At 30.2% G+C, this 22561-nt stretch overlaps 1 protein-coding gene across 6 annotated transcripts in view; it reads right to left on the reverse strand.

The window, feature by feature from the left end:
* Nucleotides 1-10825: 10825 nt before the first annotated feature.
* Nucleotides 10826-22561, reverse strand: part of LOC136984741 (roundabout homolog 1-like) — a 153375-nt gene continuing 141639 nt past the window's right edge. For 5 of the 6 annotated variants that reach the window (XM_067281846.1, XM_067281845.1, XM_067281847.1 and 2 more), the window contains 2 exons: nt 16088-16281; nt 10826-13722 (listed from right to left, as the gene is read on the reverse strand). In XM_067281846.1, the coding sequence (XP_067137947.1) occupies nt 13708-13722; nt 16088-16281 (209 nt within the window). In that variant the 3' untranslated portion in view covers nt 10826-13707. The remainder of the gene's footprint in view (nt 13723-16087; nt 16282-22561) is intronic. The other variant, XM_067281844.1, reaches the window with a different exon arrangement.

Consider the following 22561-nt stretch of genomic DNA (forward strand, 5'->3'; position numbering starts at 1 on the left):
GGGGTCTTGTTACTTTACTTTACGCCGAAATCAACAACCTCAACTCGTCTGGGTGTTTCGGAAACAACAATCTAGGACTTAATTTTCGGATAATTAACTTTGGTGGCCTTCTTCACCGCTAGCCACACACACTATTTAATAAGTTAAAAATCACTTCACCGTGCTCGGGAGTTGAATAATAATAATAAAAAAAAAGATCCATTACTCCACGCTCCAACGACTACCCTCAGACGTTCAACAGCTGACACAATAACCAGAAATGGGTAACTAATAGGTCTTACAAGGCGTTAAAAGCCATATTACGGTACTTTGCTTCTGCTTAATTAATTCTGTAAAAGATGAGCAGCAAGGTGTAAGGTAGGGAGTCCTCCTTATCTGTCTTGTTACTAACTTTCGAACAGAAGGAATGGGAGGGACAGAAACGCCTACTTTTGTTAACTGGCTACATCTGGCACAACTTCTGAAGTATTGGTGCTAGACTCCCACGGGGACTGCTCTTAATTATATTTATAATGGGACTTTTTTATCGTTTAGCCATCCCCTCTTCTTTACCGTCTGTTGTGAGTTCACACAAGTCTTGTGAATCTGTTGATAGATGATTTATCATTGCCTCTTCCTGTTCGCTTTTTGCTTATTTCTCGACATTGTGATTGGCTAATTTAATTTAAAAATGCCCAGGCTCTTAAATAGAGTTTAACTACATTGGTCATCTCAAAACCCATGCGACAATTACATAAAACATTCCACAAAAGAAAAGTATTTTTAGCTGAGGCAACTAACGTTTGCTAAAATATATAGGCCTATTTCAATTTGATATGTTGTTTACTACAACTAAAATTAAGATGCTTTTAAGATCTCATACAGAAATTTTTAGAATTATTTATTGCTTACTATCAGAATAACTTTATAAATACCATGTCAACAAAATATTTGAAATTTTATTCTTTTGACTCTGCCATTTTCCATGATTCTCCTACAGTTTACATATAGAATACCATTCCATTTCAATCATTTGACACGAAGAAAACAAATACTTTTAAAATTTCTGAATTAAAATATAGAACTGTAAGTCATTTTTTCGCATTAAAGTTTTACAGAATAGAGCTAAAAACCTAATATTTATCGAACAATTTTGAACTTACTAAATATGGTGGTAACTTTTAGCTGGTAAGAAATTCGAAAGGAATTAAAATAATTTAAAAAGGCAAAAACACTTTTCAACGAGGATCAAACTGTTAAAGGTCAAAGAAGCAACAATAATTTGGATAAAGTAATTCAATTTTCATCACGATTCATCCTTAAACTATCTTCGCACTGTCTTCGAAGCGATAAATTTCTATCCAACAAACTTACGACTTAAAAAGAGATTCTTAGCGAAGATACCGGCGATGATCCTTAAACTTTCGACTTATTTACGAGAAAAAGTGACCCCGAAAATAATAAAACATTTTGAAGAAGAACAAAAGAGGAGGTGAATATTCGGAGCTTAAATGCAGCTGTTTAACATTCATCTCCTTTCAACCGCGATATTAATCGATCAGAATATTTGTTATTTAAATCGGGAACGGGGTTGTAAATAAGAAGAAGAGGAGTAGCTGGCGGTTAATTCTCACAATAGTCGAGTTAAAGATGGCTCCCACCTTCTCCATTTATATAAAAACCTCGCCCTTCTTTAAGAGACATTCCACTGACAGATTTCATCCCCCCCAGTCGGTGACTTTGAACTTCTTTCGACGTGTGTAAGCCAAAGCGTGTCTCGATAATTGGCAGTGTAGCTTGATTTATGAAGGATGCTGCAGAGACAAGAAAATTTGCCATACAGCACATCTGTCTCTACGGTCCACCACGCCCATCATATACAACTTTGATGCTCGGGGGAAGAAAGTCGGTTCCAGATGGGATGAGCTTCTTTCTAAGGCGTAGCCTGTGCCTTTCGTGTAATACCGCCTCTGATGCAGGGAGTGACCCCATTTTATATTCAGAAACGTTAACAGGGAATAATGCTAATTTGCATCGTGTTAGAGAGATTAATTTTCCTGCCATCGCTTTTGAAGATTAAAAAGGCTAATATTGTATAAAATGGAATAATAAATGGGGCCTTAGGTCAATAGAGAGGATCCTTTTTCTTCTTCTTCTTTTTTAAGTTACCAGATGCCAAGTGAATCGATTTAAGATTACCTTTTCGGTCATTTATTCTTTCCTAATGAGAAGACCTCGTCCACCTTGGGAGTTCGCTAAATTTTATAAATCTATTTATCCGGCCACATGGGTCTTTACTTATTCGTAAGGCGACTCAATCTAAATGTCTAGCCAGACCAAACTTGTCAGATTACAAATTAAGACTGCATCTTTTAAACACTCACGAAGAAAAAAACCAGTGTTTTATTACCACATTTGACAAATTCTGAGCTCTTAAACGTTATACCCGCTCGTATACTGAGTCAAAGACCTCTATTAATTAACGTATTTAACATTTTCCCTAAGAGAATATGCATAACAGGTTAACAAAGTCATGTCCTTAGTTCTTCACGATACAATCTACGACATTATCTAGAATCTCATCGGAAACGCTTTCTTTAGTCAAAAGAGCCTTGTTGAAAGATAATATGGGTTACTATACGGAAAATCTATATCTTCGGGCATAATAAGCAAGTAATATTCGAAACAGGGAGTGATAATTGCTTTAAAAAAATTAAAAAGAAAGAAGCGATCCTTGTAAAGTTTGAAGGTCAAACCGAGCAAAGTGATAAAAGAATGATTAGAATAATCAATGGGAGTAGACTATAAAGATTATGTACTAAACCGAGATATAGTTCATTTTCTTTACAGTATCTGTACTTAATTTTCACCTCTCGTTGGTTATTCTAATCGTTATTTTATCGCTGGGTTCACTTAAGTCTATTCTTAGTGGTCCTTAAGAAACTCATCGAAATTCATTCGATGCATTTCTTATCTAGTTTCTTAATATAAAACAAGGAAGACCAGATTAAAAATAAAAAAATAAAAGCTAAAACAAGGAAGATTAAACAAAGAATGTGACAAAATGACATGAACGCTGGACATGACTTCAAATTTCCAGCAGAAGAGCCATGAAGAATGGATGTAGGCTGCGGACATTATTGCATCGGATTAAGAAGGGTCAGATCGTGTAAAGTGTGGTGCACCTTCACAGAATGAGTCTTACATACAAGAATTACTCGATGTCACGTCTTCGTTGTTTAATCTGTTCAAAAATACATCAGATAAGAAAGGAGATGACACTTGTAGGTTAGGCTTTGTCTTTCTGGGAAACGTCGACATTTTTTTCATTTTTTTTTCAAATAAACCTAATGCCTCGACGATGTAATTTGCATTTTTATCGATCACGCAATTATCGACTTAAGATTATCAAGTAAATCCCTAGTTAATAAGGAATTCATAATATCCTTCAAAGAAAATACATCTTAATACTTCGTAAATGATTGTGTAAAACTAAACTAGAAGAAAAGCCACGATGAAGGCCCTTCCATTTCATTAACTTCTCTCTTTTGGACCGCCAAGAATCTCGGGGCGAGATAAAACAGAGTGTACAACTAGAAACTATTTTTTCCCACGCATTAACTGATTTCTTCACGTATACAGAGGTGAGGGGATCAGCAGGTTAACGATAAACGACAAAAATTTGACCAGGTCAAGGTAGATGGAGAACTTTTACTCTCTTCGTAGAGGTTAAAAAAAAAAGAAAAAAAATCCGAAATGCGTAATGCTATTTTCGGATGATGTAACGCAAAACGTGCCCGGCGCAACCAATTTTAGTGCAAGTAAACGATACTTTGCATGTTTTCTTCTGGTAGAAAAATCGTAATTTTATACTTAGAGAAAATTAAAGTCGGATTATACTGTTATGCTCATCACGTTTTACTTAATTTCTTATGCGTTGGAAGTGTCTCGGTCTGCATATTTTGCTTAAATTATGTACATATATACCACCGATTCTTTGGCACGTAAACCTTCCGTAAACTCGTATCTTATATTTTTTCACCGAGATAATTTCTCAACGGTAGAACCTTAACCGCCTTAAAATAATATATATAACGCCCACTCACCTTTCTCCAACGACGAATACAGGTTGGTCGATGACGAATTATCGAAACAAAAATGGTGTTGAGGAGGGTCTACGCCTTTCTAGATGTCACCTTTAAGAAATTAACAAAATTTTCTATACAAACATTACCATAATAATACTATTTATATAATATTAAAATTAAATATTTTTACATTCATATAAATTAATAAGTATTTGCGTATACGTGTACTGTACGTATATATATATATACATACAGTCTAAGACAGATGGTCATCTATTATTATTTATATTAAAATCTTTGCCTTATGCCATCCTTCATTTTTTAACACCATATTTTAATTTATTAATGATGAAACGGGCTAATTAGTGGATGTTATACTAAATTTATAATAATTATGCCTCCCATTAATAAATATGTAGATTAATATTCTTTAATATGCGAAAGATACAGTCTACTTCTACTAATTAAAGAGATTGAAAAAAGTATTTTACAAATGACATACAAGCTAAATTATAATATTCCTTCAATACCGAGGAAGATTAATTAATAAAAATACAACAGAAATTACAATTAATTATCTTATATTTGAAAAGGAGAGAGAGAGAGAGAGAGAGAATCAATGCTAAATGATGATTTCTTGAAGTCTGTTAAGAAATTATTTAAAATTCAATACGTTAAAATTAAATTGATCTTATCGGGAGGAAAAAAATTAAACACGAGGAAGATGAACTTAAAAATTCAATAAATTTTTAATTAAACTTTAATACAGATTATAAAACAGATTACTTAGAAAAGGATGAACCTTCGTATTTAAAAAAAAAATCATCACTTATAATTCTAATTTCTCTATTTTTAAACATTAATTAATTAAATCTAATTTTTTTTAGTAGTATTGACAAAATATAATTAAGTTTGTGTGGCATTTGTAATAGTACACAGAACTTATAATAGTACACAGAATACAAAAGTTACTTTTGTATTCTGTGTACTATTATAAGTTCTAATTATTAATTTGAAAATATAACCGTTTAAAAATTTTACAGTATTTGAATGTATTTAAATCAATATAATTTATAAAATTTAAATTAAAATAATACACTCATTGCTGTATTTTAAGTATGTTCACATCATAACTTAATGCCAACGTTTTAAAATCTTGTAACATATAAAATCCATTTATTAAACTTTTCGGTTAATGTTACCTATGGTTCTAAGATGGCGACTCGTCTCTGATTCCAGCAAATAGAAGAAGGGAAACAGTGGGGACGCACGTTTTAACATAACCTATTCTAATAAATTACCATAATTATTACCAAAAAAATTATTAGAATAGGTTAGGTTAGGTTAGAACGTGCGTCCCCACTGTTTCCTTGCTGGAATCAGACGAGCCGCCATCTTGGAACCATAGGTAACCTTAACCAATTTTTCTTCGTTTATTTGTGATTATAACACTATAATCAAAGGATTAAATCGGAGAAATATTAATTACGGCGCAACCAATTACTTTTATCAAGTTAATAACTTCATTGACGTGTTAGCCTACATGACGTAATGTACAGTACGTTGTTTCCCCGAAGTACTGTACATCGATTATTAATTACGATCGGAATTGTTACGTACGTTTTTGCTATTTGTTTACTTTATTCGAAGAAGTGGCGAGAAGAAATTACAATTCTAAACACACAATCTGCGTATTAATTTTTTTAAAAAAAAAGTTAGAAAAACACACATCTGGTGCGAATTTTTATTATTATTTTTCGAAATTAAGTTTTTAATTGGTATTTTTAAGCGGTCTCGAGCAAAATATATTAAAAATTTGCATTTTATTTATTTATTTTTTGGGTGTGTCGGGAATATCTCGTCCAAATCGGCGGCACGTGTGATTCGTGTCAACGATTTGCCATCGCTGTTATGAAATATTCGATGAGCTAATTAGCCAATTGGCCGACGGAATATATAAAAATTTCTACTTATATCTATTTAAATTAAAATAAATAAATAAAATTTAGTCTTTCGGGAATAACGTTTATCAATTTTAACGGATCACTTAAGGATCGTTTACAAATTATGCTTTATTTTTATGTGATAAAGGTAAGTTTACGTGGAGTACATAGATAGCAGGGTTTAAAGATTCAGTCCATCTAGCATTGATGTGTCATTTATATTCAAGTGACAGCATTGACGTTCTGTAATTGGTTTCGCTGTCAACAAAAGCTAAACTGAGACGAATGCGAATCGTGATTTCTAACATAAATTAGAAACGCCCTTTCGTTTAAATACATTAAACAAACACTTCTTAATTGTTCTTTAACTTATACGAAACGAAGGGAAATTAATTTTCAAACAATCCTTTCTTTTCCTTACGTACGTAGAAATTTATTTTAAATTTTCAAATCGTCGTCACGTGTTCATTTTGAGCCAATAAAATAACATCTCAAAAAATGATCGATTGGACGCATTTCTTTTTTTTTTATAAAAGTAGATTTCATGCTCAAATTCCTTTTTTATGTATATGTTTTTTTAATAAATCATTTTAAAAAATGAAAATATATTAAAAATAATATTAAAATTACATTCAAATATTTGAACGTTTGCTTGGCGCCATCTGTCGGTCAATTTTTTAAAATAATTTTAAATAAAGTAATATTTAATATTAAATTTAAATTTAATTAATTTATTTATTTGATTTTTTACAAATATATTTTATATAAATATGGGTTAATCAATTAATTCAAATACCTTATAAATTTCGTCAAAAATTTATTTTTACCTGTTTCTTTTTAATTAATACGAGAAGTATTGTATCTATAATTCTGTTTTAATTACACAAGAAATGATATTAAATTCGTATTGAATGCACTTATCTATTTCTAATCTAATGATTTAATCCTCTGCCACCTTTCCGCCATTGTTGTTATGAATTGTTACGTCACTAATTACTTATTACTAATTACGTACATCCTTTCAATTAAAATTAAGTAATATACGATAATTACTGGAAAATAATTATTGACGTATGTAATCTATAAGCACATAAATATAATTATTAATATAATTAACCATTATAAGAAATTAATTTGAAAACCAGCGATAAAATATGCAAATGATATAAAAATTTCGGTTTAGTTTTTTTAATTATAATTATATATATTTTAATAAATACGAAATAAAAATAAATTTATTATTAATTTTAATTCTTGAATCAATGTCCTCGCCAACGAATTAGAATATATTACATAGAGTGACTGAAGCGACACTGTGTTTAAGGAAAATTGAATACGCGTCCGCCATTTTCCTTTTAGTCAACGGGCAACGTATTTGTGTTGCGTAAAAGTAACGGGTTAGAATATTCTAACTCTTTGTGCAGAATTGTGCAAAAGGAAGAAAGAGTTTTAACACTTAACTAAGATGGTGCGAGTTAAATGACCCTACTTCGTTTTTTTTTAATTTTGAAAGTAAATAAAAAAAAACATTTCTTTCTTTAACCACTAAAATTAACAACATCAATGGTCCTTAATATTAAAGAGGTGGAGAGATAGAAGGTTGTCATGTGTCATATCTCGAAAGAGGTCGGACTTAATGAAGATGTTATTTGTTACTAACATTCACAATTTTTTTAAACTCATCACTACTCTCAAAATTAAGCTCTTTGCCATTCGATAATAATTAAAAATATAAAAAATTTAATTAAAGGTTTGTTCTTCCAATAGTGAGACTAATGATATTTATCATGTCTTTCTTAATTATTTGATTAACAGACATTAAGATTAAAACAGTTTACTTTATTTCGCCTATTTAACAATGCGTTTCAGATTGGTAATTTTCCAATCCCTCTTCAGGCTCACGGCTTCAGTGTCTAAGGTTATTGTCTACAACATAACGAACGAAAGGTTAGTTCATGTTAATATACATTTGTTATCCAGAATGATGCATGTAGTGCACAATTTGTACACATACTAATGGTACAGTTTCTAAATATCAGTCTCTTTCACTTACTGGCGATTAGCTTTTTCTTTCTTTCTATCTGGTTCATATGAAGATTGCAGCCATTAACCTATTTTCTCCGAGGATTATTAGCTCTTTATTACCTCTTAGAAGGATTTTAACTTCAATAATGTGGATGATAACATGACAAAGGTCAAAATGTAGTTTTTCATTGTAAATATTTTTACAAGTTGAAATTTTCACAAATAAACTATAACTATAATAAAAACACAAGAACATTACTTATATTCTGCAAAAGAAAAAAAATGTCCGAAAAAATCAATATAGAGTGGCTGTAGCGACGCCATGATTAAAGAAGATTGAATATACGTCCGCCATTTTCCTTTTAGTCAAAGGAAGTGCCATTTGTATTGTGTAAAGGTAACGATTTAGAATATTCTAACTCGTTGTGTAAAAGTGTACAAAGGAAAGGAAGAGTTTTAAGTACTACACTTATCACTTTAAACTCTGATCCTACCTACTTTATAATAATTAAATAACATTTAGAAAATAACTAAATTTAAGATGAAACAATCTCGATTTATATCACTTATCTAATTGCCTAAATCTAGAAAATCGAGGGCAAACAAAACAATCTAGATTTAGAAGAGATAAATAGATTCTAAAGTGATAATCCTGCCCAACACGTGGTATAGACTTCAATGTTTTGACTTAAAGTAAAATGGCGGTCAATAGTACACGTCATTGCCACCTAAGGTCACAGCCAGTCTATGTAATATATTCTAGCTCGTTGGATGATGCATACTGGCAGTATCAAAAGATGCAAATTACTTACACGTGACATGCGCACATCACAAATATTAGCTTATAGTGCACATTAGCGGTCAATAGTTTAGGGGCTATCTGAAAGGTAGCGGCTGTTTGAAAAGTTTTCTTCCGAAAAATCAATCGATTCTAGACTAATTTGACTCAATATTTCCAAATCAAGTATAATTTTTTGGGAATAATCCATATAAAGTATGCTATAAACAAAAAATTGTAGGATTACTTACCGAGTGTGCACCGTTCGACAATGGCATTGCTTAAGCTTGTTTTCGTCGCGGAACGGCGGGCGCGTGTTTCCCGATAAGTTATTTTTCTGCGAAAACTTCGCTGAACTTTGGAGACATCATTAATAAAAATATAATTTTGATGGCCGTTAAATAATAAATGGTTTTTAGTAGGTCCAGTGCTCGTTTAAACTCAACTGTTTGTACAATATCCGCTATTAGTCCAGATTCGATCAATCCTGTAGTGACACGAGTCGGCGATGACGTTTTACCGTGTTATACGAGTCTCTTTTAGCATGTTATACGAACCCGTGTTATAGGGGGGTCTACTGTATTGCAAGAATATTTGATAGAAAATAACTTGCAGTACTGTACTTATTCGTTTTTAACTCTAGTCTGATGCCCCAAGATAGGTTCTTTCACTAAAAAATTTGAAAATCAAGTTGCATACTTGATATCATACTTAATTAGTATCTTTTATAGATACGAATTAGGTGTGATACTTGAAATAGAACCTTTTGCCTTGGAATGTTAGTAGTTTACTAGTCCAATTAGAGAGCATTCAGAATTTTTAGAACAAGGATGTTTGCATCTTTTTCAGCTAGGCTTCTTATGTGTTTATGCAAAGAAGTGAAAGTAATCCGACTGGTAAATTTTCTCTATGTATTGATTATTTGATAAAATTATTTGATAAAATTGATTATTTGATAAAATTGATGTTATAAGAATGGAAATCAATAAGCACATTAAAATTATGTAATAATGAATTTTATAACAAACTCATGAGATGGAGAGATTGCAATATGATGAACAATCTCCTGGTTTGCTAGTTACTTTGGATAAGGGAGCATGATTCAGCAATCTCTAGCGACTGTACTGTTATTTAGTGTAATATCTTAAAGGTGATGGAGAAATGCAGTTCTAATATGTATTATTGAATAATATAATTGAAATTATGCAATTAATACTAGAATTGAAGTTGCAATCATAATGAGTAGCTACAATACTCACAACGAATAACCAAAAACCGGTGTGAAAAATCCAAAAACGGCAACGTTTTCGATGGGCTCTTCATCAGGCTTAATTTGTTTCTTCAATTGGAACTGGATTCTTTAATTAGAAGGTTTTTAAAATTTGGAACATGCCCTGCTTCCAAAAATTCCAAATGTGGAAGGAATCCACGAGCTGCTTCGAATAATCTTTCGACCAATGGGGATACGATGTGTGCACGTTATAATAATTAAATTTATCACTTAATTATGAATATAGTATTAATTAATTTAAGATTCCTCGTCTAATATGAATTGTCATGCTGTAGAGAGCCTTGTCTATGGCATGGCAATTCATATTACCACATTAAACAAATTAAGCTTGATGAAGAGCCCAGGAGGGCCATTGAAAATGTTTGCCGTTTTTGGATTTTTCACATCGGTTATTGGTTGTGAGTATTGTATTTACACAGCCTGGTGTGGTGAGAAAGTAAAATGAGTAACTTTAAAGGAAATGTTCATTAGCCTAAATATAATTTTTGTATCTATAAATTCAACATATAATTAAATTAATAGAGAGATGGAATAAAAGATAATTAGAGATCTCATATTAAAAAAGCCTTTTAATACTTTAAAAAAAGTTTGCAGTTTGAAAAAATAAGTGTTTTTAAATACAATTATGTTTTGAATGGATTTGGTAGATAGTTTATTTGTTTTTTAATGTCAAATATTCTTGTTATGTAAATTAAATAATAAGTAATAGACAAACACAATGTAAAAATGAAAGGCAATTTTTAACGAGTCTCCCCATTTCACTGTTGTTCATGTACATGCAACTTTTAACACAGATCTACAGGATGAGTACAGCAACTTTCTTACAGACTTTATAGATTTTTCTTATTTTTTTGTTTTTTTTTTTACAAAATGACTTGTTGACTGTACAATCACGAAATCAACACATGGCACAGGACTCACCTTTGTCAAGTACAACAATTTTTTTCTGATATTGTCATCAATGAATGTAAGCAGCAGAGTAACAAAAAATTTGACTTGAACAATTTTTGTTGGCAGTCGCTTCAAAGAACATCTTGTGTAACAAATTTTCTCAGTACTCTGCCCCTAACATATCTCTATGTAAAATGTTATTTATTAAAGACTGTGACTGGAGAAACTGTGTGTTTACACCAGTTATGTAACAATTATTGATTTGTTACTTAACTGCTGTTGTAAGTAAACAAAGAGGCATAAATTAATAAATTATCTTAAAGAGGCACAAGTGGAATCTGAATTAATAATTATATTATAAAATGCTTTCAGAAAATAATATTTTAAATTTGATGTCAAGATACATTATTTCCAACAGAGCTTCAGATATTTTTCTTTCAGTTCAAAAATTCTAAATTTTAATGTAAATTAGTATTATTATTTTTTGAGTTTTGAATCATCTAGCACAACTCTACTTCTCTTATACAGTTCTTTTCATATAAATTTAATTATTAAATTTAACTATAAAGATTCCCTGAAATATTCTATTCTAATAGAAAAATGGTGCATAGTAAATTTTCATATAAAACTCTTTTATATAAATGAAATTACTGATTTTTAAGCAATTAAAATATAATTGCCTGTATTTGAAAAAATTATATACAATTTGTAAACATTTAAAATACTATGTATATATAAAATTTCATTTTTTTTTGCAATTATATTCTCACACTGCTTGTGTATATATTGATTATTTGCATACCATATCTGCAATATTATATTGAAGATTCAATTGGTTACAGATTTGAGATATTGGATACAATAATTTTCTTATTATAAATTATTAGCAAATTTAGGCTTGAAAAAGTTTTTGTATTGATAAACAGGATATTGAGAGATTAATAATTTATGAATGTTAGAAGAGTTATTTTATATGTAATTCAGAATGTAATGATTAAGCTCTTCTGTACAGTTTATTGCTGTTTTTTTTTTTTTTTTTTAACAGGAACATCCTCTAATGTTTACAAACATTAACAAGCAATGCCTCCAGTCACAGTCATGTGATTCTGTTCACACCTCTGGTAATCAACATTCAATACTTCACATCTCTAGAATGCTGTTTCATATAATAATAATAATATCACCAACAGCATACAGAGAACAGGGAGAAAAGATCTACTTGGTAAATATACCAAGCAGAGATGGAGTAAGTTATCACTGTTGGTGATATCTAGTTGTCTATCACACAAGCCATAAAACACTTAGATTACCAGTATATCTTCATAAAAGGGCACCTTCAGGATATGCTTCATTTCTCACAGACTGATGTAAATTTTAACTTGGTTGACATTCAGTTTACAAACTTTTAATTATTCACAAAACCATACTTGAATGGAAATCAGTATGTACAACTTGGCAACAGGCAATTACAGAATTTTGTTTTGTTATCATAAACTGCATAACTTTGCCATATTTCTTTGTATTGCTATTGTTCTTGTGTCAGAATCTGGCAGTTTTCAGGATTTGTATTTTGGTATTTATCTGTATGTTTATAAAAATTACTACAATGGTCTGCCTTACTACGACACAAAAAATACATTTAGCATGTTCCGCACATGATTGTATAAAGGAATGGCACTGATTTTGTCCTTCCATATGGAAAAACTATTCATCAGACCTCATTGATTTCAAAGGCATTAATTTGCATAAACATGTAAAAGATCACTTTCATTTTATAATGAGGAAACTTGAAATATAACAATATTTGATTTTCAATTAAATTCTGAAAACTGTCAGTCATTTAAAAAACATATTATGGCTAGCTGCAGTTCGTGACAAAATTTTTAAATGACCAAATATCAAAGTAATGTCATGTTGCATATTGATAAGTAATATAAAACCCTGTATACCCCTAAAAATTATCAGATTCATTTTGCATGTTTGCCTGTGCATACAACTCTGCCGACCGAAGTACCGTAGGTACTTTTACGACTCGATAAAACAGATTTTCATGGCTGTAAAGCAACAGATAAATATTTACATAGAAGACTGAATTTGGAACAATTTTTCTAATGTTCTAGGTGTCCCTAACTGTACATCTGATACACAACAGTAACCACAATAGTCACGGGGAATAAATTAAGTTCTGTGCTCACTCTGTGCAATGCAACAGAAGTTAGTGGCCAATTTAACTCATTATGTGCAACATATTTGATAACTTCCTCTTCCAACATTTAGCAAAATGTCGTCGGCTGTATGATATGCTGAAATCGTCGTGCTGAAATTGCACCACTCATCACTTTTGTAGAACATTGTTCTGCTTGAGCACAGCCAAAATTGAGAAGGCAGCATTAGTCATTATTGCAAATCCCTATTTGGCACGTCAGTAGGTCGACTTCAATTTGAAACACAATATAATTTCCTCTTGAGAATGAAACACAGACTTAACTCTCCATCATCTTTTCTGTAACCACTGTTGAGCATTTAATATCTTCGAGGCATGCACTGCCCCCACAGCTAATTTGCAACACTGACAGAGTGAGAACATAAAGTTAGAGTGGAATATGGCCTAACTCCTGAGAGGCACATAAGATGTCTCTGTCACAGCATATCTTTAATAACTGGCCTTTGCATCCCTGTTAGAATTTTCTCTTCTCCTTTGAAATATAAAGGTCAGATGACGGGAGTCTGAAATAATTTAAAATAAATACATTAAAAATGTAGTTTAATGAAACAATAATGTTAATAAAGTTGAATAATTTGCTTTGAATAAATGTAATATTTTTCAAACATTCTAATTGATATAAAACGCTATGATTCAAATTAATTTCTCAATATTTTATTTAATTAAGTGAAAAAAGTTTTTGTCTGAATTACAGTAGATATAGCAATTTCTACAAAAATTTTCTAATCTATAAATAAAATTATACTTTTTCTCAAGTTTATAAAAAAATGATTTCAAACCATTTTCTAAATAATGATATATAATTTTCACTAAGTTATTAATTTCATAACAATAAATTTTGAAATGCATATAAAAAATTACTCATCAAAATTGCAACTTCTATACAGGGTTAGATTGCCCACTAGGCACATGAGGTATATGCTTGCCCCAAGTCCTGGGGCCTGAAATTGGAAGAAATAAAGCAATTTTACCATTGAAATTGTATAGCATAATTTATAAATAATTCTATATCTACAATTACATAGAGGGACCCCTAATCTTCTATGCTTAGGAGTCCTGGAAGGTCTTAATTCATTACTATTTCTGTAATATTGAAGATAACCAGATGGCTGAATGGTTCACTTGTCTGGGGATCTGGGAATGAATCCAGATAGAATTTTTATTTAGATGGTTTGTCCTGGACATGTCAGGTCCCATCCCTCACCACATGACTGCCTCATTGAGATCCTCACCAAATCCACAATGGGCTTGATCAAAAGGCCCTCTTAGTGTCCACAGGACAGAAAGAAAGAGTGGGAGGTAAGGATATTATAATATTAATATATATAGAAGGATATATATATAATATTATAATAGAATTTAGAATAAGCTGAATTTGATTTTTTATTTATTTTTACTTAAGTTTATTACATCTAAAAATTAAGCTAAATATTTAGTTATCTAAATACATTCTTCTCTAATCATTTATTTTCTTAAAATATTTGGATAACAATTATTATAGAAAAATGTAGATAACTGATTTAAGAGATTGCATTAATGGTCAAATATTCAAACATTAATGTAAAAAGGAACATAAAATAAATTAATTAATATTTATAACAATTATATAAAGTAGGATAAAAATAATTAGAATCCAATAATAGAAAACACAATATAAAAGTTTAAATGTAATATAAATGCTCATTTTAAAATGTTATTTAAAAAATTTGTGTGTTTTTAATAAATTTTTTAAGATTAGCTGAAAAATGGTTTCATCTGAACTAAAAGTATCATATTCATAATGTAAATTAAATTTTTTAATTAACCAAACATTTTTACATATTCTTTTATTGTTTTATTTTTATACTTTTTGTTTTGCTACTTATTTTTCAAAACAAATACTGCATTTTCATAAATACAATTTACAGCAGTATATATCAGTGGTGTAAAATGCACAGAAAATTGCTAAAACAAAAATAAAATCTTTGTATACGACTGCCCACTGTATTCTCCATGCCTATGAGAGCAGCTAAACATCTAGTGTGGAATTTTGGGTAAGCAGTTTGTTGGTCCCATATTCGTGACAGCATCCTGAATAGTGACTGATATCTGAACATCCTAAACACAACAGTGAATGAATGGCTTGATTGGATCAACTAAATCAGGTTTAGTATCATGCCAATATAGTACTTGCCAGATGTATCAGTGGCTAGCAGAGTGGTTTAACAACCACTTGATAGGGTAATATATCCCCAATATATGGTCATTACATTCCCAAACTTGATCCTCTGAAGTTTTTTACTCCGGGATTATCTAAAAGCATTGGTGTATGATATGTACCCAGCAATATCATGTAATGTTGGTATACAAGGCATACAAGGCTTATGAAATGGTGACATCAGGAATACTATATGTCATCCATTATGCCACAATCAACTGTCTACGTCTTTGTATTGCCACTGAAGACCCATTTTCTTAGAGAAAATGGGTCTTCAGTGGTAATACAACAATACAATGGGTCAACATAAATATCACTTTTTGTATCAATTTCTGCAATATTGTTTTTGTCCTTTACAGTCAAAGATTACTTGTTTGTTATGCTAAATCACCTTAAATTAATTCCCTTTTGTTATTTTAGTGCTAGAACAAGCATGTACTACATGCATACACTTGTGCAATGCTGGAAAGATCTATTTTGCACTGGATAGATGTTTAAGTGAATACCCTATATACATCAATACTTACTTCTGTTCATATTTGTTATATTATTATGTCTTGTTATAATTGTCTTATTTATGATAAAATTTTTAATGAGTACATAAGTAATGAATCTTTTAACAAATTAAAAAAATGCCATTTTAAAATATTATTGTTTGAAAAGTAACTTACATCTTTTTCTTCCAATCGTGAAGGCATTGATTTCACACCATAGGAATCCTTCTCCGACATGTTTGATAAAGTACTATGTGGTGACATTGGCAGTCCATTCATCCCAATTCCAAATTCTCTCCTGCGTCGTCCAAAAGAAGCAGAGGGACTTGAACAGGTAGGAAAGTTTGGTTTGTTGTAGGCTGGAATATCATCTAATTATATGAAAAATTCAACTTAATTTATAGATATTTTTATTTAAACCCTAATTTTATTTAGTTACGATGTCTGGTCAAAATCATTTAATATTTTTAAAAAATATAATTCTAAATAAACCTTTAAATTTATATATAAGCATAAAATTTTGTTAAAAAAATGGTAAAATAAGTAATATATAATAACAATTTAGTAATCTTTATGTAAATAACAAAATATTTTTGGTCAAAAAATGAAATTCATTAACTTGGCTTGAAAATAAACATTTAAAATAGAATTAATTTAAGAAAGATATTTGATAACTCTGTATCTAAGTAATCTACAATATTTAACTTAGCAAAAATGTACTTAATTTATAGTAGATACAATTTACATATGAAACATCAATTATTTAGCATATAAAAGCATAATTAATGACCAAAATAAAACTTATAGATTGTTAGTTATTTATTAATCTAAATATTTTTGAAGATTTTTTCCTGTTCTCTATCTTCAATAGAGAGATTTTCATTTTCATTAGAATTTTTAAATGATTTTTAAATAATACTTAATGAAACTTATCATTTTTTCAAATTCCTAAACAATTATAATTACTGTATTTTTGTTTAAAAGACAATTTGAAAAAGAATGCAGTTTATGTTCTGATTTTAAATTGCAATCATGAACTCATTCACAAATTTCACCTTTGGGAACAATGACTGCTCCCACAATTGCAGGATATACATACAGTGGGGCAGATTATGCAAAGATTTTATTTTTGTTTTAGCAATTTTCTTTGGGTATATGGTTGGGTTTTCTTTGGGATTTAAATAAGTTCTATAAGTTCTTTTAAATGCTTAGATAAAATAATAGATTGTAAATTGACACTTGAGATAATTTAAATTTTAAAGTAATTCTTGAGATTACCATAAGGTTCTAATCATTTCAAAGCTATCATTTAGAAATTTTTAGATTGATCAATGACTGATGATGACAATGATTATAATTATAAAATGCTGATAAAAAATTAGATGAAAATTTCAAATGTTATTAATGAAGAGTAAGGCAAGATGAATAAATACATCAGATTGTACAGTAAACAGCAAATAAAAAATGCCATCCTCTCAGAAATGCTAGGTAACCTTAAGTGTGACAGAAAAGCCACAATATAAACTTACTTGGTAAACATAAATTTATTCAGTGGAGGATAGAGGGGACACACATCCTTTTAACAAAAGTTTAAAATGAATAACTAAATTAAATATAACAAAAACACAAAACACTTTTTCTGAAATATACTTTTACAGATGAAGGGGTTGGATATAAAAAATAATGTAAGCACTATAATGTAAGTTCAGAGAAAATGCAAAAATTAAACATATTAAATAGGTTTCTGCTTTATTTTCTTTAACCAGAATAAAGTGAATGTTATAGTTAAAAAGTAGACATAATATTTAAATTGAAATACATTGCTGTTTAGCTGTTAGAATACATTGTAACATACTGAAGGAAATGGCACTTATTATCTTTTACACTTGAACCCTTCATATATATGTATGCATATAAATCTTTTCAGATTTATCTACAAAAAGCAAAAACTAAAATTTATGGATAAATCTTTCCCAGGACCCAACTTATGATGATATCTGGATATGATACCGCTTGTAAAATAAATTAATTTATAATTGAAAAATTTCCATTTGACGAAGAAAGTCTGCAAAAATATGCTTTGATGACAGAGATGATAAAGAATATTTTATTTGACCAAAGTTCCTTACTTAATATTTTGTATCAATAAATAGGTATTAAATTATTTACAATTATTCATATTCTGAACATTTCCAGACTATTAATCCAATCAGAACAATTACTTGTGGATAAGTAGCTTATGAATAAACATGGGATTTGTTTTTTGAAATGTAATGTTTGGAATTTTAGAAAACTGTTCAGTTTTATCAGCAAATAAACTATAGTTGAAGAAGGCTTATTTTTCAAGGTGATAATATTTTAGATTATACAGGAAACATTATTAAATAACCGTAACAAATCCTAAAATACAGTTTAAGCAGAAAGACTACATTTTAAAAATAACTGGAATAAAATAACACTGAATTACAAGAAATACCTAAAAGAAATGATATGATAAAACACAAAATACTAATAAAATTTTAATATAATGATTAAATAATTATGGTCCAGAAAGATTCATCACAGAACATTTTTGTCTAATTTAATATTTGATATCTTTGTTATAGATTAATGAATTTATTTTTTGACATTGTGAATATATTAATAATATTTAAATAAAAATTTTTAAAGTTTTAGTTCATTTATGCATAAACTTCTTAAATTTTATAAAAGTTTATTTAAATTTTATGAAATTTAATTGACCAGAAATCATAAATCTTATAAAAATAATTAATAATCTAAATTATTAAAATCTTCATAGACATTATTTGATTAAAGTATAACATATGTATATAATAATAGTGAAACAACCTAAATATTTCTGAACTTACTATCCATCTTTAGAAATATAATAAAAACCATAATTTCAAAATAGCATTTAAAAAAAAATTAAAATTTAATATTCTAACATTTGAAAATCAAATAATGTTAGCATTGATAAATACCATTTATCATAAATATTAAATTTAAAAGGGCTATAGTTATATTATTATAATTATTACATATGCATGTTGTACAGAATGTCTATAATAAAAGGTCATGTATTCAGTGCAGTTTGCAGCAAAAAATGCTTAACGGGATCACACATTTTTGTATCTCTTAATAAGATCATAGAAAGGAAATTCACAAAAAATCAGTTCTATAAATCACTGCCAGAAAGCATTTTATGGTATGTAAGACCAGCTAAACAAATTTTATGTAACATATCATCACTCTTATCAAGTAGCATTATTTAAACAATCTCTACATTACCTTTCATTAACAGTTCTCTTAAATTGAAGTTAGTTCAAAATGACTAAGTTTAGAAGAATATATTTTATTGGTGAAATTCTTTTACAAAAACAAAAATTCTGTACCAGAAGCTTTGTAGAGATTTAAGTTGTTGAATAAGCTTTGAAGACATCCAATCTCTGCATGGCTTATGAAAAGTGATTCTAAAATTTGAAGAAACTGGGTCATTGGAAGTGAAACCCAGAAAAAGACAAAAGCTTGTTGGCATACGGCTGACTGAAGCAATGGAAATAAAACTGGAAGAAGACAGGATGCCAAATGCAATGAAAAGTGCTAATGTTCAGCTCATTGTACAAACATTGGATAAGCTTGTTGCCGTATCCACAAAATTATTCAGAATATTATGTATTACTATCTCTCAAATTCAGCAGCTGTTGCAGAATGATCTGGATGAATAAGAGACCTTAATGCTGTAGTTCTTTATTCTGTTCAAGATTAACAGTAAAAGTATGGAATATACTCTGGATGGATGAGACATTTCCATCTGCATGATTCAGTTTAATCAAAACAGTGACTAATTAATTGAGACAGAGGAGAGGCATTACAACTTTAGATCAAGAATTGAGAATATTCTTAAAGGGTTTAATATGCATGATTACAGACCAGTTGCTACACTACTAGACTTAAATGAAAAACTAAGCAAGTCAATGTCTCTACATGATAAGGACTCACAAAATGAGACAGAAGCTTATCTTTACAAGTTTGCCATTAGAAATTTACTGCATGTAGCTAATAGTATATATCCTGATTTACTCAAGTGGCAGAAGCATTCTGCCAATATTGCTCCTATCCGGTGGTGATATTCGAAATATTTAATAAAGGGTTTGCTAGCAGAAAATTTTTCCCTGACAATCACCAACAAACGAAATGGAAGTTTTGGCTAGAAGTAAATACAATACCTTTTCTTGCGATATATCTGATAATCAGTGGCGTATTTGGAATGTAACGAGCCCTGGGCGAAGAGACCAGGTAACAATAGTATATTAGTGCTGTCGACTTTTTTTTTTATTTTTTTATTTTAGGCAGAGAAATTTTTCACCCCAAATGGCACTGCTGATAATAGACAGATGTCATCATCTCTCAAAATACAATACAATATCCTTTTTATTTTGCTGTCCATAGCCCGACACGTTTTCTACAGCCATCTTGTATTATCTCACGCATGTGAGATTGTAGGATCTCTCTTATGACTGGATCTAGTTTCAAGAACTCTCTTGAATCGATTGCGATTAAACCTCGTTTCAGTCGAGATTGAAACGGTGGAGAGAGATCGCACCAAGACATAGTCTCCGACCTTGCTCACAATCTAGATTGAAATGCTCGGTGCGAACAGGGTATAAGGCTCTAGTTTAGTAGTATTACAGAGTATAATACGTATATTTTAATATATTTTTTAAAAGAAACAAAACCACTGAAAAATGTTCCGTGTGTTTAACAAGGTTCGGAAAACTGAAAATTTTAACAACAGGTTCGGCCGAACCTGTGCAAACCTGCTGAATATCACCTCTGCTCCTATCCTAGAAATTGTTGAACAGCAGCAAAATGTGTCAGGAGATATTTACATGACATTTTTAATACAAAATTAATTTGTAGTAAAGATGGAAATGCTAAAATGATAGGGTTCTGTGACTCTGACTGATGGATGCCCAACTGATCAAAAATCTACAAGTACCATCATGTTTATCCTTGCTGGAGGGGTAATAACTTGAAAAAGTAAAAAAACAATCACCTGGTCAACAAATGAGACAAAATATGTGTATATGGCCTTATCTGCTGCAACAAAAGATCAACAGATTGAAGATATCAAGAAACAACAACAAAAGTGCCATCAACTTAAGTAAGAACTGTGATTTCATGCTAGGAATAAATATATTGATGTACAGTACAGTACAACACCATGTGATCTGTGGCACTGTTATAAATAATAAATAACAAAATAAAAATATTGAAACTTGACACAAAGGAAATGGTAGCTGATTCTCTCACAAAGGCTGTACCTGCAGATAAATTCTATTAATACTATTGCTCCAAGAGATGTACATCAATACTTGAACAATAAAGATTCACTGCTCGACAAATTGTGGAAATGTTGCAGGAGCATAGTTAAGGTTGAAGGGTGAGTGGAGCCAGAGACAAGGACAGGTGGGTCTGTAGGTTCGATACAATCTATTCTTTATAATTTCCAAAAGAAAAACAAATTGATCTGTAAAAGCAGATTTAATTATTGAGTATTTTAAATGAAAAATTACATTTGAAGCTAAAGATTATAGCAGGTGAGGTGAAGCCATGGCAAAGAGCAGGTAGAGCCATCTGCCTTCAGTGAAAGCTAGAAGGGGCTGGTCTACTTCAATGAAGTGTTGAAAGGTTAGATTTATGATACACTCTTTATGCATTATGTAGTAGGTGACTCACCCCACTCTGTTCCATTCTTCTAGTCACCCCCAACTGCTTGTTTGTCAAGGTAGTTGAATAAAGTCTTGAGCTGTGCTTTTGTATGTGTGTGCATGTGCGCACGTGTGTGTTTGCATGTTTGTGTCCCTTGTCCCTATGTCAAATATAGTATGCATTTGAATCCACTTTCATCAATGTCCTCCTTTTGAGTAAAATTTTAATTGTTTGTTTTTGTTTAATTTTACTTTATTACCTCTGAAATATTGCTGGCAAGCAATGTTTCAATATTTTACTTTATTTTAAAGTAATAGCTTTGTTTTTATTACTCATTAAAGTAACAGAAAAAAGGAAGACACTACTATTAGATGAAACAAGCAAATAAAATTTAGAGGCTTAATTTGGGTAGCATTTGCAACAATTGATAATAATTCTAACATTGACTTTAAAACCCTATTTATTGTCTATTTAATGTCTTATAATTTACAATTAGCCAACAAATATTTATAACAAACTACTTTGCTCAGACATTGTACAATAGAGAACATTTATAACCATGTCCTTTTTTGTACAAGAAAGTTGACAATCTCAGTGGTATGGCACATTTTTGTCATTTGGTAGACATTTGTATCTTCTAAACAAAAAGTTTAAGAGTATTAGTATGCCTATTTTTTCATTTATTTTATAATTACATCTGCAATGAAATGTAATAGAAAAATAGTATCATCTCAAAGATTAAAATATCTAGACTGCATACAATTAAGTGTTATATTTCGGTAACTGCTCCAGAGGCATGAAATATACAATGCAGGGATTGTGCAAATGTTTTATTTCTGTTCTAGCAATTTTCTGTGGGGTACACACTGTTATGAGTTATATGCCACCACTGGTTATCCACACAAAATTACAATACTTGTCTTTGATGGACTTTGA

This window comes from Centruroides vittatus, unplaced genomic scaffold (genome assembly GCF_030686945.1).
Source record: "Centruroides vittatus isolate TY-2023 unplaced genomic scaffold, ASM3068694v2 contig_927, whole genome shotgun sequence".
Classification (NCBI taxonomy): domain Eukaryota; kingdom Metazoa; phylum Arthropoda; class Arachnida; order Scorpiones; family Buthidae; genus Centruroides; species Centruroides vittatus.